This window comes from Aythya fuligula, chromosome 8, assembly GCF_009819795.1.
Source record: "Aythya fuligula isolate bAytFul2 chromosome 8, bAytFul2.pri, whole genome shotgun sequence".
In the NCBI taxonomy this organism is placed as follows: Eukaryota; Metazoa; Chordata; class Aves; order Anseriformes; family Anatidae; genus Aythya; species Aythya fuligula.
Window position 1 is genome coordinate 5534477 of NC_045566.1, and position 26203 is coordinate 5560679.

At 41.5% G+C, this 26203-nt stretch overlaps 1 protein-coding gene across 1 annotated transcript in view; it reads left to right on the forward strand.

The window, feature by feature from the left end:
* The window catches only part of GLIS1 (GLIS family zinc finger 1), a 195415-nt gene that overhangs the window by 71057 nt on the left and 98155 nt on the right, over positions 1–26203 (forward strand). Inside the window, exon 2 of the mRNA XM_032191805.1 lies at positions 19991–20189. Coding sequence (XP_032047696.1) covers positions 19991–20189 — 199 coding nt within the window. The remainder of the gene's footprint in view (positions 1–19990; positions 20190–26203) is intronic.

Sequence of the window (26203 nt, forward strand, 5' to 3'; positions counted from 1 at the left end):
ACGTGGCTGACAGCACGACGGCTGGCATTCAGGCTTGCCTTCGAACCAGCCTCTGTGCATTTTTGCTAGCCTGGGCCATTGGACTGCAGGTAGGGATTTTGGAGCCGTGCTGCTCTCATCTTTTCCCTCTTGCTGGCTGCAAGGATCCATGTGGATGAAGGGCTATGACAATGAGAAGGAAAGATTCCTCATTTTTCTCTTTCTGGGTACTTGCTGAGGTTGCCTTCCCCCCCCCCCCCCAGCTAATTTCTTAGTCAGTTCAGGACCACATGGGACTTCTGACAGGTAAATGTGGATTTTTGTGCGTCACGCCCTGCTCTAGCAGCAATCATTTTAGCTCTAAAAGGCTATGGCTTAGCGTGGGGCTCGGATGACACACGCCTTCTGCTTCCAGCTCCTTTATTTTTCAAATGGCTTGAGTTACTCCCACTCCGCCGCCTTCTGCAAACCAGCCACGGGGTTTAGATGTATTCTGCAGAACTTGCGCTAAACCAAACAAGGCAAACCTAAGAAAGCCTAAATTAAAACAGCAGAAATCTCACACTCAGTGACTCTATTGCTGGAGCCCTTTTTGCCTGTAAACAAAAAATCCAAATGGCTGATTTTCCCCCCTCAGTTTCATAAGTGGTTACTGAGCTTCTGCAGTTGCTACATTCCTTAAAAAGTTGTTATTTCTTTTTTGGTCACACACTGGGGGACTCCATTGTTTTCAGTGGTGCCTATTGAGTTAGGCCCATCGACAGCAGAACTCATTCTGGGTCATTAAGTTTGGAGGCACAGTAGTATAATTTGGTGACTTTATTCTATTCCCTAGCAGAGCTTGTATTGCAGTCACGCACACACTGAAACAGAATAACCATCCTTCTCCCTTCCCCCAAACCCGGACAGCTTTATAGGACCCAGCCTGGCAGCTTCAGGTGAAACACGAAGAATTTGCTGGCTGAACGAGCGGTTCTGTTCCGATGCTGCAGCTGAATAATAAGAAAAGAAAAATTTGGAGAGCTCTGCTTATGCACATATCAGGCAGAAGGAGGCAAATGACATTGTTGTCTTCGAAGTTATTAATGGTTCTAGCACTGTGCTGCTCTGGTGTTGACAATTTAACAAGGTCCTTTGGAAAAACTGGCTGTGATTAAGAGAAGATTCACACAGATGATTCATGATCTGGCGATTATTCTCTACCGTGAGAAAACGAAAAAGGCCAGTTAGTCACTGAAGAAAAGGTAGGAGCAACGTCTGAAGCTGTCTACAGAGGGAGAAAGTCCCAGGTACTTCTCGTGCCTTAATCTAGCACACGAAAGCATAACGAGACCCCTGTGAAATGAAGACAAACAAGGTCAAGCTATTCAAAATTCATGCTGAGAGCCTGGAACAAGCTGCCACAGCAATTCCCCATCGTGTAAAGATTTGATGTCTATCTAAAAGGTACACCTTAGATCTGCTGTGCCAACAGCACTATAGTGCACCAAACACACCGACCTCCTTCCTAGGTTGTGCCTGTGGTCTGCGTGGTGTTAGGAAGTTGCCCTGTGTTCCTGCACTACATCTGCTCTTCACAGACTGTCACCTCACCATAAAGTGTCTGTTTCCCACTTAGAAGTAGTTCTTACAGGGCACATTTCTGGCTCCTTCATCCTGACATTTAGGGAGCTTAGCACAACTTCTGACTTCACTTTACCTCCTGTAGGAATGTTTCTCTGTTTGTATCTCTAATTAAGCAGTAAAAGTTTTTATTCAAATGGAGATGTTAGGACTTGTCCCTTCAGTGTACTGTTAAATACTCAGTTCTAGAAGACTTCTTAGGTGCAATTTTGCTCCTTCTAGTTTTGTGGTAGTATTGGTATTTCACTGGCTGTGGCAGTGACTCCTAATTGACAACCAGGCAAGGACCAAACTGGATGCTGATGCAACATGATTCATGAATTACTGTCTCAGTTTCAGTGGATCGATTAGATCAGCAACTTAGAATGATCTCATGCCCTTCATGAATTTTGGAGGGCTGGGACAGTCAAGAGGAAAAACACCATAAATCTAAAGATCCAGCCCAAAGTAGAGTTTTGGGAATGCCCTAGCACTCGAATCTGGGCAGTGTGTAAATATGTGCACTGTTACAAGAGTGCTTATTTACTGTTTTATGTCATTAAGCTGAATTACGGAGCGATGAGACCATGGTGGAGGCAACCTTTACCTTTGCATGGATATTTAATAAGTTCTTCTGTACTGAGATTTCTGGGCATTTTTCAGAGGACAGTTTAATGCAGGAAGAAGAACCCAAACCAGTTGCACTGGGTCAGTGCAAAGGTTCCCTAATCTCATTATTCTGTGATTTATCCAAGAAAATAGAAGATAGCTGTGAGCCTAGGTGTGCATATCAACAAGAGTTACTTATTTGAGTTGTCAGATATGTGCAAGGTTAGGGAGAAGTGCGCCCTTGTGGAGAGCCTGCAAGAGGTCCGTTCACTGGCAGTGAATGCAGAAGGGTAAATTCTACTTGAATAGAGTTAATCCTAAGCATAGTTCTGGTAAAATAGAAAGCAACATTGCAAATCACTTGATGTTAAATATATTTCAAATCAATCCTTGAAATAATGCCAAAATCCTGGCAGAAAGAAATGTCAAACAATGAAAACAGCAAATGAAAAGTAGAAGGGCCAGGCTGTTGCTCTTTTCAGCTTATACTGGAGGGGATTGTTTTGTTTGTCTTGAATTCTCTTTCTGGCAGTTTTAATTCTAAGCTGCAAAGAAGCTGTTACTGTGTTAGGTATTAAGTGGTAAATGAACAAAGAGGCTGTGTGGCTGAAATGGTTTCCTGTTTGGGGTAGCAATTTGAGTTTTCATTGTAAAAGTTTTTTTTACACAAGAGCACAAAGAGGTTGACTGGGGATGTAGGTTACTTGGTGAGTGAGGTTGATTGGGGATGTAGGTTACTCGGTGAGCGTGAGAGGTCTGCACTGACTCTACATGGAATGCGTGGATGTGAAGATGTCTCCTTTTCAATAGAAGAATGGAGAAACCACATTGTGTTAGGACCTGTAGCCTCCAGCAGTCCAGTGTCTCTTGACTAATTTTTCATCCTTATGATCTCTAGAAAAACAAGAAAAAATGCTCAGAAGAAGCTCCAGGTGAGCTTGGAGTTAAGCTGTCAGTTGAGAAGAGTCCTATGAAACCTGTCATAGAAAAGGAGCTTAATTCACATGTTTTGGGAGACCAGCAAATGGAAGACAACCCATGGCTGGAAGCTGATGTGCAGTGCAGGTTTACTACCTCCCCCGTCGTCTTCCCTTTGTGCATGGAAGTATTGCTGTGACACAGCTTTAGCACCCAACGTGGAAAGTTCTTCCTCTATTCCCAATTCACTTTGATTCCTATTATGAATCATCTTCTTTCTCCCATGACTATAAGTAGCGTAGCCTCCAAATACATGCTTCAGAATTAGATCCCTAAAACTAGATGCTGTGCATGCCCTTCCCACCAGTCCTTTTCCTCTGTCTAGTTTGCGCTGAAAAGAACAAAATGCTTTTTGGTTACCAGCATCCTCTTTTGTTTAAAGTTTCTGCATAAGCCTGCGTGTCTACATCAATTCTGTCCTTGCAGAAGTTAGCTTCTGTGGCTTTTACTGACTTGGTGACACTTCAGGCTTCTAAATCTTTCAGCCCAACATCTTGATGGAACTAATTCTTGTTGTGCTCAGCTGGAAGTATGGGTGGTAGGTTTTTTCCTTTTTAATATATAGAGTGCATGCTGAGCTAGGCAGACATAAAATTCCTTCTTGGGACATAGAGACGTATATGTTTACACAAGACACATGCAAGGTGCCATATGGCAAAAACCCCAGCTTTCATTCCCTGCACATCCTTGTGTTTCAAATGTTTGGGAGAGCACAAGCCCCTGTGGAGCCTTTACATGGTCTGCTGGCTAGAACTTCCATGGAAAAGAGAGACTAAATGGACTAAGTAAAATATAGGGGAGTGGAGGTCTGGGAGTTTAAAAGTTCAGAGTTTAATAAGTAAATGGGAAAGCAATAACCCACATGCAGCTCATAGGAGGCATGCTTTGGCTATTAGTGAATTAGATGACTTGGAGAAAAAAAAAACACAAAAGGAATAGATTTTTTCAAACTGTGCATGTATGGAAAGACCGTGTCTCTTCAATGGAGTCATATAATCAATGATGAAAGCATGTTTACAATAGGAACAATGCAAGCACCCACATCAGAAAATGTGTGAACTTGTGTGTTGAAAAAGTCACTCTGGAGTTCTTTTAACCTACAGGCTGCTGGGAAAACCCTGGTGGTGTCAATCTAGAGCAACAAAAAAAAAGGGGGGGGGGACAAGGAACAGGTATACATAACCCTAAATGGTGTAGGGTTGTCTTCTACCTTACATCAGGATGCTCAGTGGCATTTATTCACAAGGTATTGATTGATTTGTCCTGGTTCAGCTGATCTCTGGGAGCATGGGTTGTCAATCAACCTGATCCACGAGAGCAAGGAGTTAAAACCAGGTAGACTGACAGCAGCTTGTGTGTGCTGTGTGTGTTGCTTGCATAGAAAAAAAAATACAACCGTCTGCTACCCAGGTAGTGTGACCAGCTTCAGCTGGGGTTGAAGCTTGTGCATCTAAATAGTGAAATAGGTTTGAGAGCACCAGCTTTGCGCAGTGCAGCAGCTGTCTGTTGCATCTGTGGCATCCTGGAACGTGTAGGGGAAGGCGAGGCACAGGATGGAGAGGGTTAAGGACAGTGGTGGAAGTGAAAGCTTCAAACTGAGCTTAGAAATGAACGGGAAATAGAGGTGAGTGGAGAAGTGGGAACAAAGGATGGGGCTAAGGGCTGTACTCGTGTCTCCTTCAACATGTTTATTCATAAGGCAGCAGAGGCACCCCTGTTCTTCTCTGTTTGGCAGAGCAAGGAAAACTATAATGATATATCCTATCTATTAGCAATACTGAGAATTAGATCTATTCCATACACAGTCTTCTTTCTTTTTTTTTTTTTAAAAAAAAAAAAAAAGAAAGAAAGAAAGAAAGGAAAAAAAGAAAAGAAATACATCGCATTTCATTACATTGAGCTTATATTCTCCAAGTGCCCATTAGAAAGGTTTTAGGATTTCCTTTTTAATTAAAATAATGTTTGTTGAGCTTAATATTTTCCTAAAACATTTATTTTAATGTCTTTTCCCCCTGTTACTAAAACCCAAGCTGTGAGGAAGGATAACTGACCACAAAAAAGGCCAGATGTGCTGAGAACAATATTTTTCAGATTGCCTGGCAACAGGCAAAAGGTAATTCCAAGACGAGGAAACTCCGTAACAATGAATGTAACGACAAGCCCTGTGTTTCATCAGGCTGGGAAAGGTTTTGTCCTGATTGCCACAAAGAAGTGCAATGGTCATTTTCAGTCTGCTCTCAGCTCTGTTGGGGGACGTAATTTAGAGGTCTGAAATCCAAGTGGGAAGCCAAGAATGTTGAGTTCCAAGCCTGAGTGTAGTGAAACAGTCACTGTGATAGCAGGCAGTTATTTTACTTCTCTGACGATCGATTCACCATTGCCTAAAATGGTTATATTCTTAGCCATCTACAGCCTGACACACAACATCAGCTAAGGCTGTGAAGTCACTGGAACCTAAGCACGTGGCATGTGCTCTCCTGAATCTCAGCCACGCTCTCAGACTTCAAAAAGTGTTGTGAAGGTCTTTGTTGGAAATCTAAGCCATGTAACACTGCAAACCAATGCCATCTATTGCATGTTACTGCATTCTTTGCCTGCCTCTGTTGGACTCTCTTTAAATTATGTCTTTAAACTGTCTTTAAAATATCATGAAAAAGTCAGATATGGGAGCCATATCTATCTGCACGCTCCAAGACGAAGAAGTTATAGATCTCTAAACTACTGAAACGTTATCGAGTTAAGTTCAACTGATATAAAATTAACCGTGCTTCTTTATTCAGTAGTGCCAACCCTACTCTTTCACTCTTTTAAAATACCGTGTGTAGTCTGCAAAAAAAAAATTCCACAGAACAGAAATGGAAAGAAATCCAAATAACTTGTTTGAAAAATAAATTGAACATGAAATAACAAATATAGATGTAGCCAACACTTAGGGCACAGATTTTGCTAAAAAGACACACATGGGTTACATTAATCTATCACAAGTTTTTAAGATTGATACTCTACAATTTATTTCACTAACTGGTTTGTTTTAGTTTACAGGAGTTTTCTTAGTCCTTCTGTCTTCACTCATACATCAATGTGAAGGTGAAGTATTTCTGTTACAGGATTACACAGGATGGTTCAAAAAGACTTGGAAGAAAGGGGTCCTTCTTTTTTATTGAATGCTGTCGGCTTTAACCCTACCCTTTTATAGATTCATATCACCCATATATATTTTCAAACAGGAATCCCTGTAGCTATTTTCAAATAGCTGCCACCTCTGTTGTGATACACAAATGTAGGACAATTGGATTCTCCACCTGACTCTCACTGTACAGTGTGGTTTGCTCTGTAGTAAAGAACCTGTTGGTTCTCACATACTTCATTTTTTTGAGGTATTGTAAAAATATTATAGAAAAGTAACACCAGGCCTCTACCAGCTGTATGAAACAGGCCTTAAAATGGGAACAGAATGTAACTGACCTGGGGTGACCCTGGAATGTGGCGTGAGCTGCTCCGTTCATCTTGATGAGATATGAACTCTTTTGTACGTGGTGGTGAAAATTCAGTGACTTCAGTGCTGTTGTTGTTAATCACTTGAGTCCTTGTGAGGACAAACAGCAGCAAAAGAGACTCAGACGTCTCTCGTCTTGATGCCATGGAGAGAGATTTGTTACCTTCTTTTGCTGGTCTAAAAGAACCAAAGGAACCGTGTGTTCCAGCTGGTCGCATTGAAAGCCCGTATGCTCGACCCCACGGGCTGCCCAGTGGGCTTAAAGAACTGCACGACTACATTTGAACGTTCTTAGTAGCTTTTCTGGGTAGTGTTGATTTTGTTTGATAGTCACTCTTGATGCAGTTGCTTCCTCAGCACCATGTTCAGATCCTGCGTTTGCTAGCTGTGCATTACAGGAGACTCGGATAATTCATAGAGCAAGGAGGGAGTTCTGCACCTTGGCACAGCGCTCTGGGACGATTCAGCTCTAAGGGGTTTCTTGTTGTGTATGAGATGGTGCAAGTGACTGCAAAGAAATCAGTTAAAATATCTGACCATCCCAGCTTTGGGTCTCCAGACCAAGATCTGGCAGTTTGTATTTGGGTTATCTTGTTACAAGCTTGAAGATCTAAGTGAAAATAATATTTCATTTGGGTAAGGCCTCCATAAGCAGCCTTACATGGCCTGTCATACATGGCTAGTCACAGCAATATATTTCTGAAGTGGTTTTCCTTCTTTTAAGCTGTGTCCACAGTCTAAAAATGCATGCCCCAAATCCTATCCATTGTGACTATATTTCCATGGAACCGAAGGAGAAACTGTGTGTTTCACAAGGCGTAATAGGTATAAAAACCTTTGGGAAAATGTTGATTTTTTTTTTTTAATTTCAAAAATGCTGTATTTTCATGAATCATTTTGAAGATTCTGTGTTTTGAAATATTTTATTTGTTAGAGCATTCCAGTAGGTAGCATAGTGCTAAGCATCTCTTTTGACATTGATGAATTACTGACTGTAGGAGCTGTGGCAGTCACTCCAGCCGTGCAGTAATAAAGGTTATTCAGCAGTACTTGGGCATAATGGGATACTGAATATCTGTACAGGCCTTCTCTATAATACCTGTTTTTTCTGCGTTGGCACCTTCTGGGTTAATAATTTTCTCTTGGAGGGCTCTGATAGATGGCCTCTTCCAGCATAGATGATTTTCACTTGTTGGAGAAAATGTGGCACCATTTGGTCTTTCTCTATCCCCACGTGACTCCTCCAGCTGCCAGGAACAGCGTTCCATTTCTCAGTGTTGTCGTGGTAAATCTTGGACATCGCATCCAAACAAAACCGAGAATGGCAAAATCTTTTAAAAAAAGAAGTAATTAAAGAGAATGAAGCAGTAAGAAAAAAAAAAAGGCAAATGACCTAGTTTGGTCTTCACCACAGAACCCACAATGCTCTGGGGATATCTAAGTATGTTAGGCAAATATTTCAAATCTATCTCTATTTCGAATGTGAGTCATTTCAATTATATATCATCTCAGTTATTTGTTCACTGGCCTTAATTAGGTAAACTCCAAAGCATTGCAACATGTGTTTATTGTCGAATAATTGCCCTTTTGATAAGCTCTTGCTCTTATCTATCTACAACCATAACAGCTAATTTTAACACTAAGAGGGAAGCCTTCCTGAATGGTAAGCAAGATGCTCCCAGGGAAGAAGAGGTGTTGCCCCTTAGTAGGGTTATTTTTAATGTTGATCTCGTTGTTACACAGACAGATTTCCCTTCGTGTGACGAGGTGCTGTTCTCCCCGAGGAGAATGTGCCCCTAGCAGGAAACACCAGCCTGACTCTGCAGATCCCGACCAGTTGTGTGCGGTCTGTCCTGAGGTGTGTAGCCCTGTCACAATCCGTGGGACCAATTCTCACAAGTCTTAATCTGGCATAAATCAAGGAAACACTCCCCCAAAGTTAGTTACCCCTGAAATGAAAGCAGCAAGGTATGCAAAGCTGAACTAACCTGATTACTCATATGGAAGGAATTGCCTGATTGCAGCCTTTGCACACTTCTGCATCAACCTCTTCCGCTCCCTTTGTGAGTGTTTAAATGTAAAGATATAAATCAAAGCTGCCGGACAGCAAAAGAGAAAGACAAAAGTTACCTTGATGGATTTCACTTCCATGAGATCCTTCTGGAAACCATTCTGCTTTTATTAGATTTACTCTCTGTAAATTAGGATTAGTTTTTTATATGGATTTATGAAATAGCTATGGTTCTACTGAAAGCAGAGTGAAGGCTCTGGTGTAAGGCAGGGAGTGTGCTCTTTTCATCTGGTATTGGTAAGTTACAGTATGTAGGTTAAAGGCCCCTCGATACCAGTGAAAGAGGAGATCTAGTTCCAGACATGGAAAATGCTTAAATCTTGTGTTATGCCAGCCAGTGATATTAATATTGCATAAAAAAGCCAGTTGTCAAAGGGCCAGATTCTCTTCTCAGTTACACTGGTGTAAAACAGACATTTTTTTCTCTTTTTTTTCTTTCTTTTTTCCCGGAGGCAATGAATTTGCTCTCCCATGTGCTCGAACATTTGAATGTAGCCTCCAGTTGTCTGTGTTCAGAGACATCTCCTCGCTGTGGTTTGCTGTGTGGAAAGAGAAAAAAGGTGAGATGCTGGTGTTGTGACTTGTCCATCGTTCTGATTGCCGTACGGTGGGCATGTTTCAGAGGTGTTCGGATGCAAATGTGACTTCACACAAGGCACAGTTGTGCAAGAAATTTTTAGCTCTGGTTAACAAATCTGCGAGGGACTTTGTGAAGGGAAATCTGTGGCAGATTGTCTGAAACACCCGTCATTTCACAGATTTAGCATGGCTGTTCTGTTCCTTTGCAGGGAGAAAATGTATTTTCTGATTTGACAGTTACAAGAGAAGATACTCGTTTTTGACAGCATGGGAATAATGTCCATGTTATTCTAGGAAATCTCCATCTTCACACAAATTGGTATCAGCGTGTGCTACAGTTGGTATTGCTGAATTTTGAGTGAAAGTGTCAGGTTTCCTTGTCTTGATAACATGACAAAATTGATAAAATGCATATTTAGAAAGCCCTAATGAATTTCAGATGTATAAATAGGGAGTGAAAAAAAGAAATTCCTTTATTTTATCCAGTGTAAATCTAAAACCCTTTTAAAGTGTCCATGGTATTTTGGAGGGAAGATGCAGTTTGCATCCAATATTACTGGTGGAAAAAGTGAGGAACTGTGGCCTGGATACTGTAGGTATGACTGATTTACCGACGTCTCTTGGTGGTGTGGCCTTTAAAAATGTATAGAGCTTCTTTCATCTGTGTTCAGCAGTGTATTTAGTTACCCTTTAGATGTGATTCATAAATCCAAATTAACAGCCACAAGTCTGTCTGTACAGTCTTGCTAAGGTAGACATTACCATTGAAATGAGTTAAATTGTGATAGGAACAAGCCAGAATAGGAAAGGAATAAAGCTCTGTGGAGCTGTAGGTTCCAGAGGATACGATCATTTATGCCATGATTACAACCAGGGCAGAGCTACTTGTCACAAACACCCACTGTAAGCTGAAAGGTATCCAATACGATCCTAAACATTTTGGTCCAAACCCACCAAATACAGCTGACTGCTCTGCGCAGGCCAAAAGGTGCTCCGTTTCTGTACAGCTGCTTTGTGCCTTCAGAGTTGTTTAGAGCAATCACAGAGTGTCGGTGAATATAAACATCAGTGAATATCCCAGTCTCTGAATATAAATCTGAAATAACCAAAATATTAATTACCATGAAGAAGGTTAATGGTCCGTTTTGTATAATTTAAATACATGAAACTCCTCTTATGTATTATTCCTAAAAGTCTTACATGGTCTGTTTATATATGTGGCTCTGCCCTATGCTTTCTAAGACTTATGATGTACCTTAGTATTGTGCCTGGACATGGTTAAGAAAAATCCCGTATTGTCTGTCCAATTTTAAAGACTCTTGCTTAAAAGAAAAAATAAGTCATACAAATAAATGATCAAGAAATGTAATGCGCCAGCCAAACACTGAAAACTTTTCACTGGAACCAGGGAATTCTATTCTGGAAATGTCACAATAATGCCTCAGGAGACTTGTAATTTGGGTGTCACATGTACCCACTCTTTTCTATGGGTCTGGATCCTTGCCTGGACTACGTCTTCATCTGCCATGGTCTTCCCTTTACAATGGTGCTGCGAAGTGATTCAAAGATCGAAGCCGAAATTCCTTTAAGTGGTATATTCTTTATTGCAGCGCTGGATGCACGGGGGATCTCTCCACCTATCGTGCATACCTAAAGCGGAAAGCAGTCTTGAATTTATACAATCAATCTATCAATATTCTACAAGCACCTATACATATTCATTACCTATCCCCGCCTTCCCTCGCTTCTCATGCTAATTAGCCTTTTGGCACCTTGCGCCTGCGTAGAGCCTTCCAAGAATTGTGGGCAGGGGTCTTTGGGACGTGGGCAGGGGTCTTTGGGAGGAAGACCCCGAGTCTTCCTCACAGTGTACTTTTCACCTTTGGTCAGGAATCTGCTGAATTGGCAGGTTTCTTAATTGCAAGAGCTGGTTGTTGCTAATTCTTCCGTTTGTTGTATCTTTATAATGAATTCCAATGTCCAGTTTCGAGATTTATAGTCCTTACGTTTGTTTCTCTGTCCGTCTGCCGCTTCCTTATCATGAGTTCCAGTGTCTTGTTTCGAGATATACAGTCCATGTCTGGGGATTGTCCTTGCCTCCCCAATACCTCCCCAATGCCTCCTTAATCAATCCCCCCTTTTCTTTTCCCATGCAAATTCTTTTGCATCAGATACTTTCATTATTTACAGTAACACAACAAAGCAGGCATCTAAACAACATGCACACAAATATTCCTAACACTACTAATACGATTAGAGCAATGAACACTTGTTTCAACCATTGAAAATTGGGCAACCAGGAGGTTAACTTATTCCATATTTCACTAAAACTCCACGAAAGATCATCTTTACTGATATCATGTAGGATCCTTGTCTGCTTCCATATTTCTTCCAGGTCGGTAGAGATCCTTCCACTCTGATCTACATACATACAACAACTTGTGTTTATTACTGTACAGACTCCCCCTTGAGCGGCCAGTAACAAGTCTAGGGCCATCCAATTTTGTAATACTACCTGTGATAAACTAGATATCTCTTCTTGTTGAGCCTTTACAGCATCCAGAGTTTTGTTTTCTAACTTCTCTATAATTGCAGGAATATTAACTATTGCCTTTTCCAATTCACTCACTCCTAATCATGTGATAAACCATCACACAAAACTATGAAAAGGGGTGTGTCTCTCTACCATTGTATTGTTAATTTTTCATCTGATTCTCCGGATATGATTTCTCAAGTAACCTCGAGGCACTACATCATGTACTGTCATATTGGGGACTACCGCTCCAAGAGTGCAAGTTTCCTTCCAATTCTCAGGCAAGACCTTACGGGCTGTATCATTGCATAGCCAATACCACCCTTTTCCTTCTGGAACTGTCCAGCTGGTTGAATTTGCCCAGCCGCTAGTCGTACTAATATCAATTGTTCGATTACAAGATGTCTGATTTCCCACATAAGTAGTATCCGTATTTATACAATCCTGTTTCCCCATACCCCTAGGTGGGTTACACCTTTGTACACATACATAGTAAGATTCCAACAGCACAAAGCTACTCACTTCTAGTTCCAAAACTTCTTCATATTTTTGACCCCAAGATGTGTTTTCCCACAAATTAGTCCAAGATAAGTTTGCAGGCAAGGGAATCCCGATTAACGATACACCCTTATTCCCATGCTGTGGCAGATGGGTGCATACCCAACAGTTCGTCTTATTAGTTACTTGAGAAATTGTTTGTATTAAGGTCAGGTGTAAGTTCTCATCCCAAGTTGCCCACCCCGAATCCGAGAACCGCACCCCTGCAATCATTAGGATCTGGAAAACCGTAATTTTGTTGGTCCAATTGGAGTGGTGGTCTATATCCTCGCCGGGACCTTCTTCACCCTTGAATTGTGGATCCAAGCTGCTTGCTTCTTAATCTTAATGGCGGTGTGTGTTGTCAGTAATACTTGGTATGGTCCCATCCACTTTCCTTCCATTTTTCCTGTAGGGGTTGTCCTGAAAAAGTCTTTATATATATATAATTCCCGAGCTTAAAGGGGTGGATTGGTTGATCCAACCCTCTAGCTCTGGTCCCTAAAACAAATTTATGTACTTTATTTAATTGTTTCTGAAGTTCAGTTATATAAGCATATAAATATTCTGATCCTAACTGCGTTAGGTCCTCTCCACTAAATAGAAATTGCTATGGCCTTCCATATAAGATTTTGAAGGGACTCAAATTCCCTTTTATTCTAGGTTTAACTCTAATTCCAAGTAATGCTAAAGGGAGGGATTGAGGCCATGACAAATTAGCTTCTTATCCAATTTTAGCTATTTATTGTTTAATTAAATGGTTCATTTTTTCTACCTGTCCACTTGCCTGTGGTCTATAAGGAGTATGCAGTTGCCAATCTATCTTTAGAATCTTACTTATCTGTTCTACCACTTGTGCACAAAAATGTGAAACTCTATCAGAAGACATTGCTACTAGAATCCCAAAGCATGGTATTATTTCATTTAACAAGACTTTAACCACTTCTCTTGCTTTGTTTGTTCGACAGGGAAAGGCTTCAGGCCTTCCTGAAAACGTGTCAGTCAGAACCAGTAAATAATGATACCCCCCTTTTCTAGGGAGTTCTGAAAAATCAATTTGCCACTGTTGCCCCAAATAATTTCCTTTACCGATTATTCCAAATTTTATTCTATTCTTGGTATTGGGGTTATTGTGTAAGCAAATGCTACATTGTTGAGTTACTTGCTTTATCATATCGTCCCACTAATGTCTGACTCAGGCTCTTATGCAGTGTGCCAGCTCCCCAGTGCGTTTTATTGTGTTCTGTAAGAACTATGGGCCATGTCAAACTAGAGGGTATTACTATGTGGTTATCTTTTAAATATACTCATCCATCTGGTTTCATTTTACCTTTCAAATCTTCAATTAATTTTAAGTCTTCTTTTGTATAATTTGGATATAGTTTGGATTTTACCGTCTGGTATCAAAGACAATGCCTTCACCTCAGTTATTTCAGCTGCCTGCTTAGCCTCTGCCAATCGATTTCCAATTTCAAAATCGGTGTTCCCCTTTTGGTGTCCCTGACAATGCATGATAGCTACCTTTTCTGGTTGTTTTACAGCCTCTAACAATTTTAAAATTTCTTCAGCATACTTTGTGTTTTCACTGAGCGGTCAGCAATCCATGTTCTTTCCAAATTGCTCCATGAGCATGTACCACGCCGAATGTATATTTAGAATCTGTCCAAATATTTACCCTTTTTCCCGCTACCAGTTCCAATGCTCTCGTGAGAGCAACTATCTCCGCCTTTTGAGCTGATGTTCCAGGGGGTAAAGGCTTAGACTCGATTACCTGCTGAGTAGTTGTTATAGCATATCCAGCTTTATGTTGTCTTTGCATAACAAAACTGCTCCCATCCGTGAACCAAGTTTCTTCCGCATCTTCCATGGGCTCCTCCTTAAGGTCTGGTCGGCTGGAATACACAGTCTCTATAGTTTCTAAACAATCGTGAATCACAGGTTGTGCTGGAGCATCACTAAGAAAAGAGGCTAGATTCACAATATTAGTTATCACAATTTCCACGTTGTCCTGTTCTACCAATATTGCTTGATATTTCAAAATCATCAATTCTTGTTTAAGTTGTTTAAAGACTTTTTGTGCTTCTCCAGTCCAGACTAACTTTGACTGGTTAATCTTTATCAATTCACATAGAGGCTTTACCAATAGTCCATAATTATAAATCCAAAGGCGACACCAACCTGTCATTCCTAAAAAGGTTTGTAGCTCCTTTACCATTTGAGGTTCTGGAGTCTGGCAAATGACTTCCTTATGTTCAGTTCCTAGTTCTCGTTGTCCTTCCGAAATTTCAAATCCCAGATAGGTCACACTTTGTTGAGCCAGCTGGACTTTCTGTCAAGAGACTTGATATCCATTTAAACCCAGAAAATTAAGACGATTTATAGTCCATTGAATACAACTCCCTTTAGTCTCGGTAGCTATTAAGAGATCATCTACATATTGTAACAAAGCACCTTCAGTGTCCGGAGGCATCCATGTTTCGAGTTCCCTTGCTAATTGGTTTCCAAAAATAGTGGGGCTATTCTTGAATCCTTGAGGTAGTAATGTCCACGTAAGCTGCGTCTTTCTGCCTGAATCGGGATTTTCCCATTCAAAGGCGAATAGGTTTTGGCTTTCTGTGGCTAAGCCTAGGCAGAAGAAGGCATCTTTTAAATCCAGTACGGTAAACCAGACTTGACTATTCTTTAATTTAGTCAGCAAAGTATAAGGGTTTGCCACTACTGGATGTATATGCTCAGTGATTTTATTTATGGCCCTCAAATCCTGAACTAGCCTATAGCTTTTTCATCTGCCTTTTTAATTGGCAATATGGGTGCATTGTATTCTGATTCGCATTCAATAATCTACACTGTAAAAATTTATTAATTATCTCTTTAATTCCTTTCCTATCTTCTATCCTCAAAGGATATTACTTAACCTTAACGGGTTTCTCTCCTGGCTTTAATTTAATAATTATTAAGGTCACATTTTTAGCTCTTTCAGGGGTTTCAGTAGCCCAAACTCCTGGACATACTTGATCTGTGATCTCTAAAGGTATTTCACTTTTAGGGTCAGTTTGTATTAGTGCCAAGCTTAACACATTTGTTAGTTGTTCTTCTCCTATACTTAATTCCATTTTCCCTTTTTCAAAAACAATTTCTGCTCCTACTTGCTCTAATAAATCTCTACCTAAGAGTGCCCATGAGGAGCTAGGCATATATAAAAATCTGTGTATGCTCCATTGTTTCCGTAACTTGTACTTCAAAGGTTCACAAAAATAAGCCTTTTTGGTTACACCTTGTCCTGGTTTCAGTTAGAACAGAGTTAATTTTCTTCCTAGTAGCTGGTAGAATGCTATGTTTTGGCTTAGGATGAGAAGAGTGCTGATAACACCCCGATGTTTTAACTGTTGCAGAGCAGTGCTTATACCAAGCCAAGGACATCTCAGCTTCTTGCTCTGTCCTGACAACAGGCAGGCTGGGGGTGCAGTAAGAGCTGGGAGGGGACAGACCCAGGACAGGTGACCCAAACTAGCCAAAGGGGTATTCCATAGCATCTGACGTCAGGCTAAACAATATATAAGGGTGGCTAGCCGGGGGGAGGGGGCCGGACTGCTTGGGGTTAGGCTGGGCATCGGTCAGCGGGTGGTGAGCAATTGCATTGTGCATCACTTGTTTGTACACGTTATTAGTAGTGGTACTATTATTATTATTATTATTATTATTATTTTGTCTTATTAAACTGTCTTTATCTCAACTCACGGGCTTCACTTTCCATTTCTCTCCCCCGTCCCAGAGAGGGAGGGGGAGGGTGAGCGAACAGCTGCGTGGTGTTTAGCTGCCGGCCGGGTTAAACCACAACACACCTTTTACCCTAACATAATAATTCTGTGAAGGCATTAATGCTTGATTTAGAACTGAATACGTTGCCCCATATCAATAAGAAATTTCACTTCCATTCCTCCCCTAGCTTCATTATAACCAGTGGAGGATCCGCTAGGGTAGATTCCCCAGGTCCCCATTATTCCTGTTGAAATCAGGGGTCAATTACCCTAGGAAAAGGCTAGTCAATTTGTCCTCCGAAGCCAGGTCCAAACCGTTTTGTTTTATTTATTTATTTATTTATTTTCATTACATTTCAGAGTTGGTCTAAAAATTCCATAGGGGTTTCTTTTAGACCTTGTTGGAAGCATATTCTCAATTCCCAATTCATCCAGGTTTTAGTATTTATTTAACCGTTCATAATTTTCAGGATGATTTGGGTCTTAGCGGGGGTCGGTCAGGGGAATGCAATTGTCCACAGTTCCCTGAGCGGTCCCATCGGCAATCTGAGCTCGCACATGAACTCAGGTTGTTTTAAGAGTTAACTGGTTTTCTGTTTCTGTGACAACTCTCTCGGACCCATCATGGTCCCTTTGCCCCAAAGGGCTAACACCCATGATTTTAAGATCTCTGCCTCGGGCAGTGGCAGAACTATTATCATTCCTACATCCTCTTTCCCTGCTCATTCAACTTCAAACACCTTTAACACTTTCAACAACCCTTTTAACACTTCGTTTATCTTTCTCCAGCCTGTACTTCTCTAATGCCAACATCAAAGGCTCAGTCAGGGGCCAACTTAATTCCGTACCTTTTTCCCACCAAGATGCTGAAACATCAGTATACAACATTTCATCCTGTTCTGCTTCTCAAAAAACAACGTTAACTGTAGCAAAATATTATAGTTTAAAGTTCCATTTAGGGGCCACTTTTCTCCACATTCCAGTTTATAAAGCAGCCACCACTGATTACGATATTTTATCAATGTTTTCCTGTTCACGCTTCCACCGGCAGATCCTCCAATATCCTTCCAGTGACTTAAAACACATCCTAACACACTTTTCTTTAAAATTTCACTGCTTGTTTGCCCCCCCATTTTCCAGTTTACACTTTCAGAATACACATGTTACTTACAAAAGTGTATCACAAAACGTATCACTCACAAAAATACGGGCACGCAATATCTTTCAGTAGAGATGTCACAAAACTACTATTACCAGCAATATTGCCAAAATCACAATAACAATAGTCAGAGTCAAATTCCACATGCGATAAGTCAGAAAACCAAACTGTGTAACACCGTAACGATATCTTTCTTACAACAATGCCACGAACCTACTATTACCACCAGGAAAATAGCCAAAATCGCAGTAACAATAATCAGAGTTAAATACCATACTCCATGAGTCAGAAAACCGAAATAGACAACACAATTCCAGATGGACCTTAAAGCGAGCTCCTTCCTTAAGGTCCCCAAATATACTTATGGTGCTTACCACAAAGTATATACCAAACACTGCCTCGCAGAAGATCACCTTCTGACTTACAGACAGTTCCAGATACAGATGGACCCCAAGGTCCCCAGATATACTTGTGGCACTAACCACAAAGTATATACCAAATACTGTCCTGCAGAAGTCACCTTCCGACTTACTGGACAGTCCCAGATGACCGGTCTACCAGAAAACCAAACCAGAATAAAGAATATACTCACTTACAATGATGGGGTCCTTGTCTGCCTCCGCAGTGATCCGGTGAGTCGAGGAGTCCCTCCGGGAAATCCCGGGGGTACCCTAGGGAGTCCTGTCCCCAGCGGGTCCTGCGGTCCGGCAGAGAGGTTGTCCCATCTGGGGTGCCAGATTGATTCAAAGATCGAAGCCGAAATTCCTTTAAGTGGTATATTCTTTATTGCAGCGCTGGATGCACGGGGGATCTCTCCACCTATCGTGCATACCTAAAGCGGAAAGCAGTCTTGAATTTATACAATCAATCTATCAATATTCTACAAGCACCTATACATATTCATTACCTATCCCCGCCTTCCCTCGCTTCTCATGCTAATTAGCCTTTTGGCACCTTGCGCCTGCGTAGAGCCTTCCAAGAATTGTGGGCAGGGGTCTTTGGGACGTGGGCAGGGGTCTTTGGGAGGAAGACCCCGAGTCTTCCTCACAGTGTACTTTTCACCTTTGGTCAGGAATCTGCTGAATTGGCAGGTTTCTTAATTGCAAGAGCTGGTTGTTGCTAATTCTTCCGTTTGTTGTATCTTTATAATGAATTCCAATGTCCAGTTTCGAGATTTATAGTCCTTACGTTTGTTTCTCTGTCCGTCTGCCGCTTCCTTATCATGAGTTCCAGTGTCTTGTTTCGAGATATACAGTCCATGTCTGGGGATTGTCCTTGCCTCCCCAATACCTCCCCAATGCCTCCTTAATCAGAAGCACGATGGGGAAGCTGTGGAGCTCAGCCAGTGGAGGAGAATGGACTTTTGTGCTGGGATCCCTTTCACAATTTCTCCAGTTACCAGAGACAGTTTCTCCATTTTTTCTAGTCTTCCCTAGTCACCTGTTTCTTCTCATTTATACGTACCAAAAACCAGAATGTCATTCTCATTGCTTTCAAAGCATGCACTGACTGTAATTATAGAGGACCACAGCAGCTTGAGCTCTCCCACTTGCCTTTCGTTAGCTTTAGGATAGCAGCTGTACGTAGAGGAAATGGGGGTTCACGTGTGTTAGGGGTACCTCTGCTCTTGAGGGGCTGTGCCAGGGCAGTACCACCAAAAATGAGCACAATCTTGGATCTGAACTTCATAAGCGATGTAACAAAGCTGCAGCTGGTTGCAAGGCTTCATGAGTAGAATTTTGCCTACTCATATCATGAAAATATTGTTTGCTACATATTGTGATATCCATGTACCTGTGTATTATTATGCCTATATCTCTGGGAAATACCAATATTGTAGTGTTGAAATGGCAGAATTTGTTCTGCCAATGGTGGGCCCACCGTGGGCTTTGGAAGAAGGACTAGGCCCAAGAGTGGCTACTCAGAGGGATTCATTTCAGTTGACTGCAGCTGTCTAAAAGTCAGGTCCTCAGTTTAAGTTACTTCTTGCTAGTATTTGATCAATACAATCTAAGTTCTTAGTTTTCCCCTTTTCCTTTCTTTTCAACTAAATTATCATTAGGGGCTATATATATCCTTTGAAAAATATCGCTATAGCTCTAGTCTGTTTTTCCAAGTCAAGTGAAATGTAGTATTCACCAAAACAGAATTTATTATTAGTAGTAGTAATGGTATCATTTATACTAACAGCTCACATTGAAAATACAGTTAAATGTATACATTGAACCAAATTAGTTACATTTTTTTCCACACTGTTGACCTGGCAGTAAAGGAGAAACATGCCCATCTAAAGTCATAATCACAGAGATAATTGTCTGCAAAGAAAAACTTGACTTACGTCACTGTTTTCAGAGAGCTTCTCTCCCTGAAAATAAAGGGACTCTGAAACAAAATCTAACAAAGGCAAGATTCTGCCATAAAAATACACAAAAGGAAAGGAAGCTATCATACTAAGTTTTTTTTTTGAGTTAAATTATGCATAGCCACAAAACTTAAAAAGAGAAATAAACGGTCATCATTCACAGATTCCTTTGGAATTAATTTTTGCTTCCTTGTGAAACCTTTCATTTCCACTGCCATGCCACTTACAGGGATTTTACAAGGAGTTGCAAAATCAGCACACAGAGTAGTAGTAAGTATAGAGTATTCTTAGTCAAAGGCTTATGATAATTTCTTCTTTTTTTGACAGTTAATGGTGGCTACAATCACTGTAACTTGATCTCTGAGAAGAAGAACATGATGGACATGGAGATGACAAGTAGCTCAGTACCTGTCTGCAGACAAGGACTATTCATCCACACAGGAAACCCACTCATGCGAGACCACCCACTGTCCTGTGAGAGATTGCTTCATGTTGGTCAGCTGAACTTGACGCACTCTGATATAAGGTATTACTGCAGGATTTGACAGTTGATATACTTAGCTCTTCTGAAATGCTTCATTTTTTTGTAAATGGTTCTGCGTATCATCCATGGGTGCTATATTTGGAAGAGTATTTTTGGCTTCTGCTTCATTTTGGAAGTCCTTTGGGTGCTCGTTTAACCACACTGCTTCTTTGCAGGTTCTCACTGCAGGGACATGGACATATGCACAGACAACCATCCAAAGCAGTGCCAGTAGGAGTCACTGTATATGCAGTTGCAGCCCCCCTGCACTGAAGTTTAAATACAGCTTCTCTGTGGGGGCTCTTCCAGCATGCTCAAAAGTCAATGAGAGTTTTGCCAGGGGCTTTAGTAGGGTCAGACTTGCCTCCTCTGTACCTCCACCCTCCACACCAATGCCATGCTGTTTCCAACTTGCAGCCTGGAAGGCAGGGATGATACTTACTCTCAAGCCAATGTCTCCCATATGGCAATTTGGCATGTCACCATCAAACCTACAGGAAGCCAATGCCACTTTTATTTCTACAGCATTTCCTTTAATGAAGTATTTTCAATGTTCCCATACAGCCACATCCTTGGTATTTGCTTTTAAGGCCGTAATGTGAAAATTTGGTCTCTGGTTTTGATATATGCACTGTAGTTGGATATGCTATGAACAGAATCTCTATTTAAACATTTGCTATAAATTAATTATATGAAAACACAGGACTACATTATTTTTTTGTTGTTGTTACAAATTTAACATTACCAGATTTTAGACAAGTACCCTAAACAGACATCCATTGTGAATAGAAGCCTGCTACAAATTAAAATCTGTCCATCTATTTTAATTACAATGCTTTTTGGCAGGGGATGTAATACAGAATAATCTTGACCTTTTTGAAGAGCTGTAGAAAAGAAAAACCTCAATAAAGTTGCAGCCTTTATCTTAGATACTTGGAATAATTGGCACTCTGCGTGGAACTATCAGGCCCAAATTTCCATAGTCACAGCAAGAGGAAATACAGACTATAGCTTGGTCTTGGAAATCTGGCTGTTTCTGATTTTATTGTACATATTTATGTCTTATTTCCCCTTTTCCATTTACTAGTGGGGTAGAACATCTGTGTTTTTGGGAAGAGGAGGCACCCAGAATATGGCAAGCAAGTGGAAAGAGCTGTTCGTTTGTTTGAAAAGAACAAGTAATATCTGTGCCACATAAAATATTCTGCTAACCCTGCAAAGAGTTGTAGATGCTGTTGAAGCTTCATTCAAGTCTGTTTCCTCCCAGCTTCTTCATGAATCAATGTGGGACTGCCACTTACCAACCTTTTTTATCCTGTCAGTGAGGACAATTATGAAACAAAGATAATTAGGGCAAGAGCAAACAAAAGGAGAAAGAGAGTACTCTGCTTAGATCTTTTTGGACCTTTTTGTGAAATTTATAATGAGGAAATGACAGATACCTGCATACCGTGGATCACAGTACCCACCCTCAGAAATATGAACCCATTCCAGCCCCCATTTGAGAGAGGATTCCCAGCACAACATAAAGGATTGTCGGCTGCATAACATGAGAAAAGTGGCAGGTGACAGGCCTAGTTCTGTCCTCTTTGCTTAATAGCATGGTCTAAAGCCTTGGGGCTCTGCTGCTTCCTAAGCAACAGTTTGGAAACGTTCAGAAAATATCTTGAAGGTCCCTTCCATTCCTTTATGGGTTGTTGGTGTGTCTTGTCAGTCTTTCTTTACTTGTATGTCCACCTGGCTGGTACTACTTCTGTCTGTCTGGGATGTACAAGGTAATGCCAAGCCCAGCTGTGCTCTGTGGATCTCCTAGACACAATGTCCAATTTTGTCCTGGTGCTACTCACCACACGTGTGGTACAGAGCCAAAATCTCGGCATGTGAGGGAAGGTGGACAGCAGCTGGGATGACTTCTCTTCATGGTGTTTGGTACGCTAAGGGTCCTTAACAAACAGGTAACAAAAAGCATGGGCTTTCCTTGAAGAACCAGAACTAGGTGATCATAGCTGAGGTGGGGGCGAATGAGTGAAGTCAGTGGGAGCCACGGTTGCTCTGTGCCCCCCCAGATTTACACCTTCCTCAGAGGAGGAAGGTTGAAATCTGAAATATGAGAGAAATAGGGCTGGAATGGATGGGTACCTGAGCATATGGAGGGTAGCGCAGACAGTTTGGTTGTTCTGTCCAACTCTAGTGACAGGCATAGAAACAAAGGAAGATACAAATTCCAACAAGCTCTCTAAACTGAGCTTTGAACCACTCTGCATTTCTAGGATATGCAACATCCAAAGAAAGCCCAGACAAACCAGAGAGCACCTCCCCTAACAATCCAAAATCTCCCTCAGGACTTGGGGTTATGACTGTCTTTGTCCTTTTTCCCTCAGCGCACTGAAACTTGTTATCCCCTTCAGCTTCTCCCTGAATTACTTTCTATCAGAAAAATTACTCAAGGGATGACTGCCTTAATCCAAGAATCACGATCCCTCTTCCTCCTGCCCCCTTTTTCCCACTCAGTTAAAAGTTTTTAAGTTGTGCAACATAACTGCTGCTACATGCTATCTGCGAACGCGATGTGTGTGGGACTGGAAAAGTCCTAATACCTTCTTCACCACAATTGGAGTCAGCACACAGCAAATGTTGGCCTTTTGTCAGATAATCCATTATCAGGCAGAGCTAACCCGCCCACACTGTGCTCGAAGCCCAGCGTATAAAACCCAGGGAAGACACTGAAGCAGTCAGATAGTGCTGCACAGGGTCCCTGGATGTGCAGCACAACAATCCCCTCCAGCCCCTTAAAACTGCCAGTTCTCACTGATTGCACATTTACAGTGGCAACTGAAGGCGTGTACACTTGTTTTGTAAATAATCTGGAGATCTCAGATACAGTTGGCTTCTCCTCTGAGGGCAGTTGGGAACTGCAGAACTTCTGGCATGGTGCTACAGGCCTCACGCTCTGGCTCCAGTTACCACGTGAGGGAGTCTCTTTGGAAACGCTGTTTTAGTTTCGTGAGAGGCTGCTGTTACTCTGCGAAGGCCTTACATTCAGTTTTTGTATGCTGAGCAGAGTACACAGATGCTCCCTGTGAAGAGATGTCCTTGGGGTATATTCTCCTTCCAACCCCACTCCCTCCCAGGGCCACTCATCTGGAAGCCCCCAGAGCCACCCGAGCCAATCCACATGCCCACACAGTGTGCTTCATGCTGTCGTGCGATCCTCTGTTCCTCTCCCTCTTCTCTTGGCTGTTTGTTTCATACACATTTATATTAGGCTACTGTCCAGAGATTATGAAATTCTTAAGGCCAGCGTTGCCTGTGTGTAGCAGACCTGGAATCTGATCTCCAGCTGCAAGATGCCATTGCAGGAGCAAATAGTGTAGTAATAGGGTGGAAGAGGAGCCACAAAGCACGTTGGGTTCCAGACACCTTGTCTCTCCCTCACATAAGCTTTGTTTGTGTCCCTTCTCCCCCCACCCCCAGGGCTGGGAGGAACCTGCAGGCTTTTCCCTAGACCAGTGATGGTAAAATTCTGCCAGGAATACAGAAAGTTTGCATTCATGCAACTTTGATGTTCTGTACCTCACCACTTAAACATCAGGAAATTGAAACAAAGCCAGATGCTCCCAGCAGAGTTAACAATTACAAAATATGTCACATATTTAAATACAAAGTGCTAAGGAGAAAGCTGTAGCTCCCAGAAAAGACTTGCTTCCAATCTGCACAAGAAGCTTGCACTTACCATCAGGTAGGCAGAGCATGGATAAGACAAGGTTGTACCTATACGATGCTTAAATTCAGTGCCTTCATCCCTTTTGTTTGTGAAATAAGGTATTCCAAGGCTTTATTGAAAAAGGCCTCAAAACTGCCCTCTTTCTCACCTGTCTCATGTTTTGCACGGTAGCAGCATCACAGCAATACAGTCCTGAGTCTGAGCGAGACCTTGTGCTAGAAATGCAGATGGATGTCTCTAGGAATTTGGAGAATGTAGTGTGTCTCAGGGTAAGGACGCTTGTATCCATCCCGCTTGTACTCCGCACCCACTCTAGCTTGAACTCCTCACACGGATTTCTGGCAGGATGGGAGCTTTACAGAAAGCTTAATAATATGACACCAATTATCACGGGCTGAAATGTAAGGATTGGGTTAGCTTTATGTGATGTAAGAGACGTGTTGTATTTGCTTTAGCCTGAGGCTTTGGGACCACTAAGCTATGGTACAAACTGAATTATTTAGAAGAGTTCTTGTACAGAAGAAACTAAATAATAGGAAATATTGTGCCTGGCATGGTATGCTGTAAAACTTTTCTCAGAATGAGTTTAAAACAGCACGCTTTCTACTGAGCAGTGAAGCTACAAGCAAGCAGGGCAGGGTTTTCCAAACATGTGCAATAAAAGGTTTCTACTTATGCTTATGCCACATATTTTACAGACATATGGTTCTGTAAATGTTAAAAAATAATGCATGAATACTGATGTGTTTTTTTTTAAACTCACCATCTGCAAAACCAGGTGCTTTAAGTTTACCCTGAGACCAACTGTGCAAACCTAAAGGGAGAAATTATAACTAATGGATTATGGAAACCTCTAAAATTTTTAAATGTAGTCTTTTTAAACTTCTGGTGGCAGAATGCAAGGTCTGATTGTTCTGTAGCAATGAATGGTGGGGAATTTAATTTCTCTCATGGCCTTAAAGTTTTTGCAGCCCTACTGGCTGCAAACTGTTGTAGCTTAGGAACCTGTCACCAGTGAATGCACCACTACCAGTTGTGCGCCTTGGACTGGTGTCATTTTTTGCACCCTTCATTTCATGGGAAGGAAGTCTTTTTGAAGCTTTTTGTTGTTGTTTTTATTTATTTTCTAATTGGCAGTTCTTTGGGAGCTGTTACCAAGGAGGAGGTAGAAGTGGTCCCAGCTTTTAATGTTTGTAGTGCTTTAATGGAAATAATAGAGGTGAAATCATCTAAGTCATAAGATAAATGCTGTTTACTCAGCAGCTCTCCAGTTTAATGTACGGATATGTCCACAATATTTTATGTATATGTGCTTCATGCTTTAAAATGTGTCAGATTTGTCAGCTACGGTGTCACACACAAAAGTTGCCAAATGGCCAGGTTTCCTTCAGCTTTTGTGGCACTAGCATCAAAAAAGCATAAAATTCGTTTATGTGGAACATGTCAGCGTAAGTGCCATGGAGGACTTTTCTGGGGGGTTTATTAGCTCAGGTACAGCTTTCTTGCACACAGATGTACTTTCCTCTTCTAGGTCTGGCACATCGCTGCATGTTGAAGCCACAGGTTAAACCCTACTACACTTTCCAGATAACTAAGAAACACTGGTCCTAAGAAAAACACACAGTTGGGTCATGCACAGTAAATGTTTATCACCAAGATAAATTTTTGTGTGTGTTAAGGCATCAATCAATTGCTAACTGCTCAGAAGATGTAATCCGAAGAGTTTTTCTGAAACGTCTAGGTAGGGTTTATGCTTCCTGAGTGATTGGATTCAGCACACATCAAAAAAGATAGAAAATCACTTCTGCAGAAACTCACTTCTTATCAATTGCAGACCCATGCAGATTATCAAAAAATGGAAATGGACATACACAGACTGCCAGTTTAAATCTACTGGTTGTGGACTTCTAGTTATCTTCTGTAGAGCCGTTGGAAGTAAATAGTTGTCTGATTTCTCATCTGCTCTGGACCACTGGTTGAAAGCGAGCTGTTCTGTATTTGTAATCCTTTTTTCCCCACTGATCGAGTGCCTTTTTTAATTTAGCGAAGCACAGCATCTCCGTCACGGGTGAGCAAAATTCAGCTCTAGCCTTTTTTTTATTCGTGTTAAGATTGCCAAGGCATTTTCCCAGTGTGTTCTGAGGAAAATGCTGATATTTGAATAATTTGAAAATGCCCAAAGCTCTCAAACTTCATTCTCAGCTATTGTTTTGCCCAATCTATTATGCATTGAAAACCTAGATTGTGATTGATGAACTGCCCGTAGCAGTAGAGGGGGGACTGTCTGTTCTGT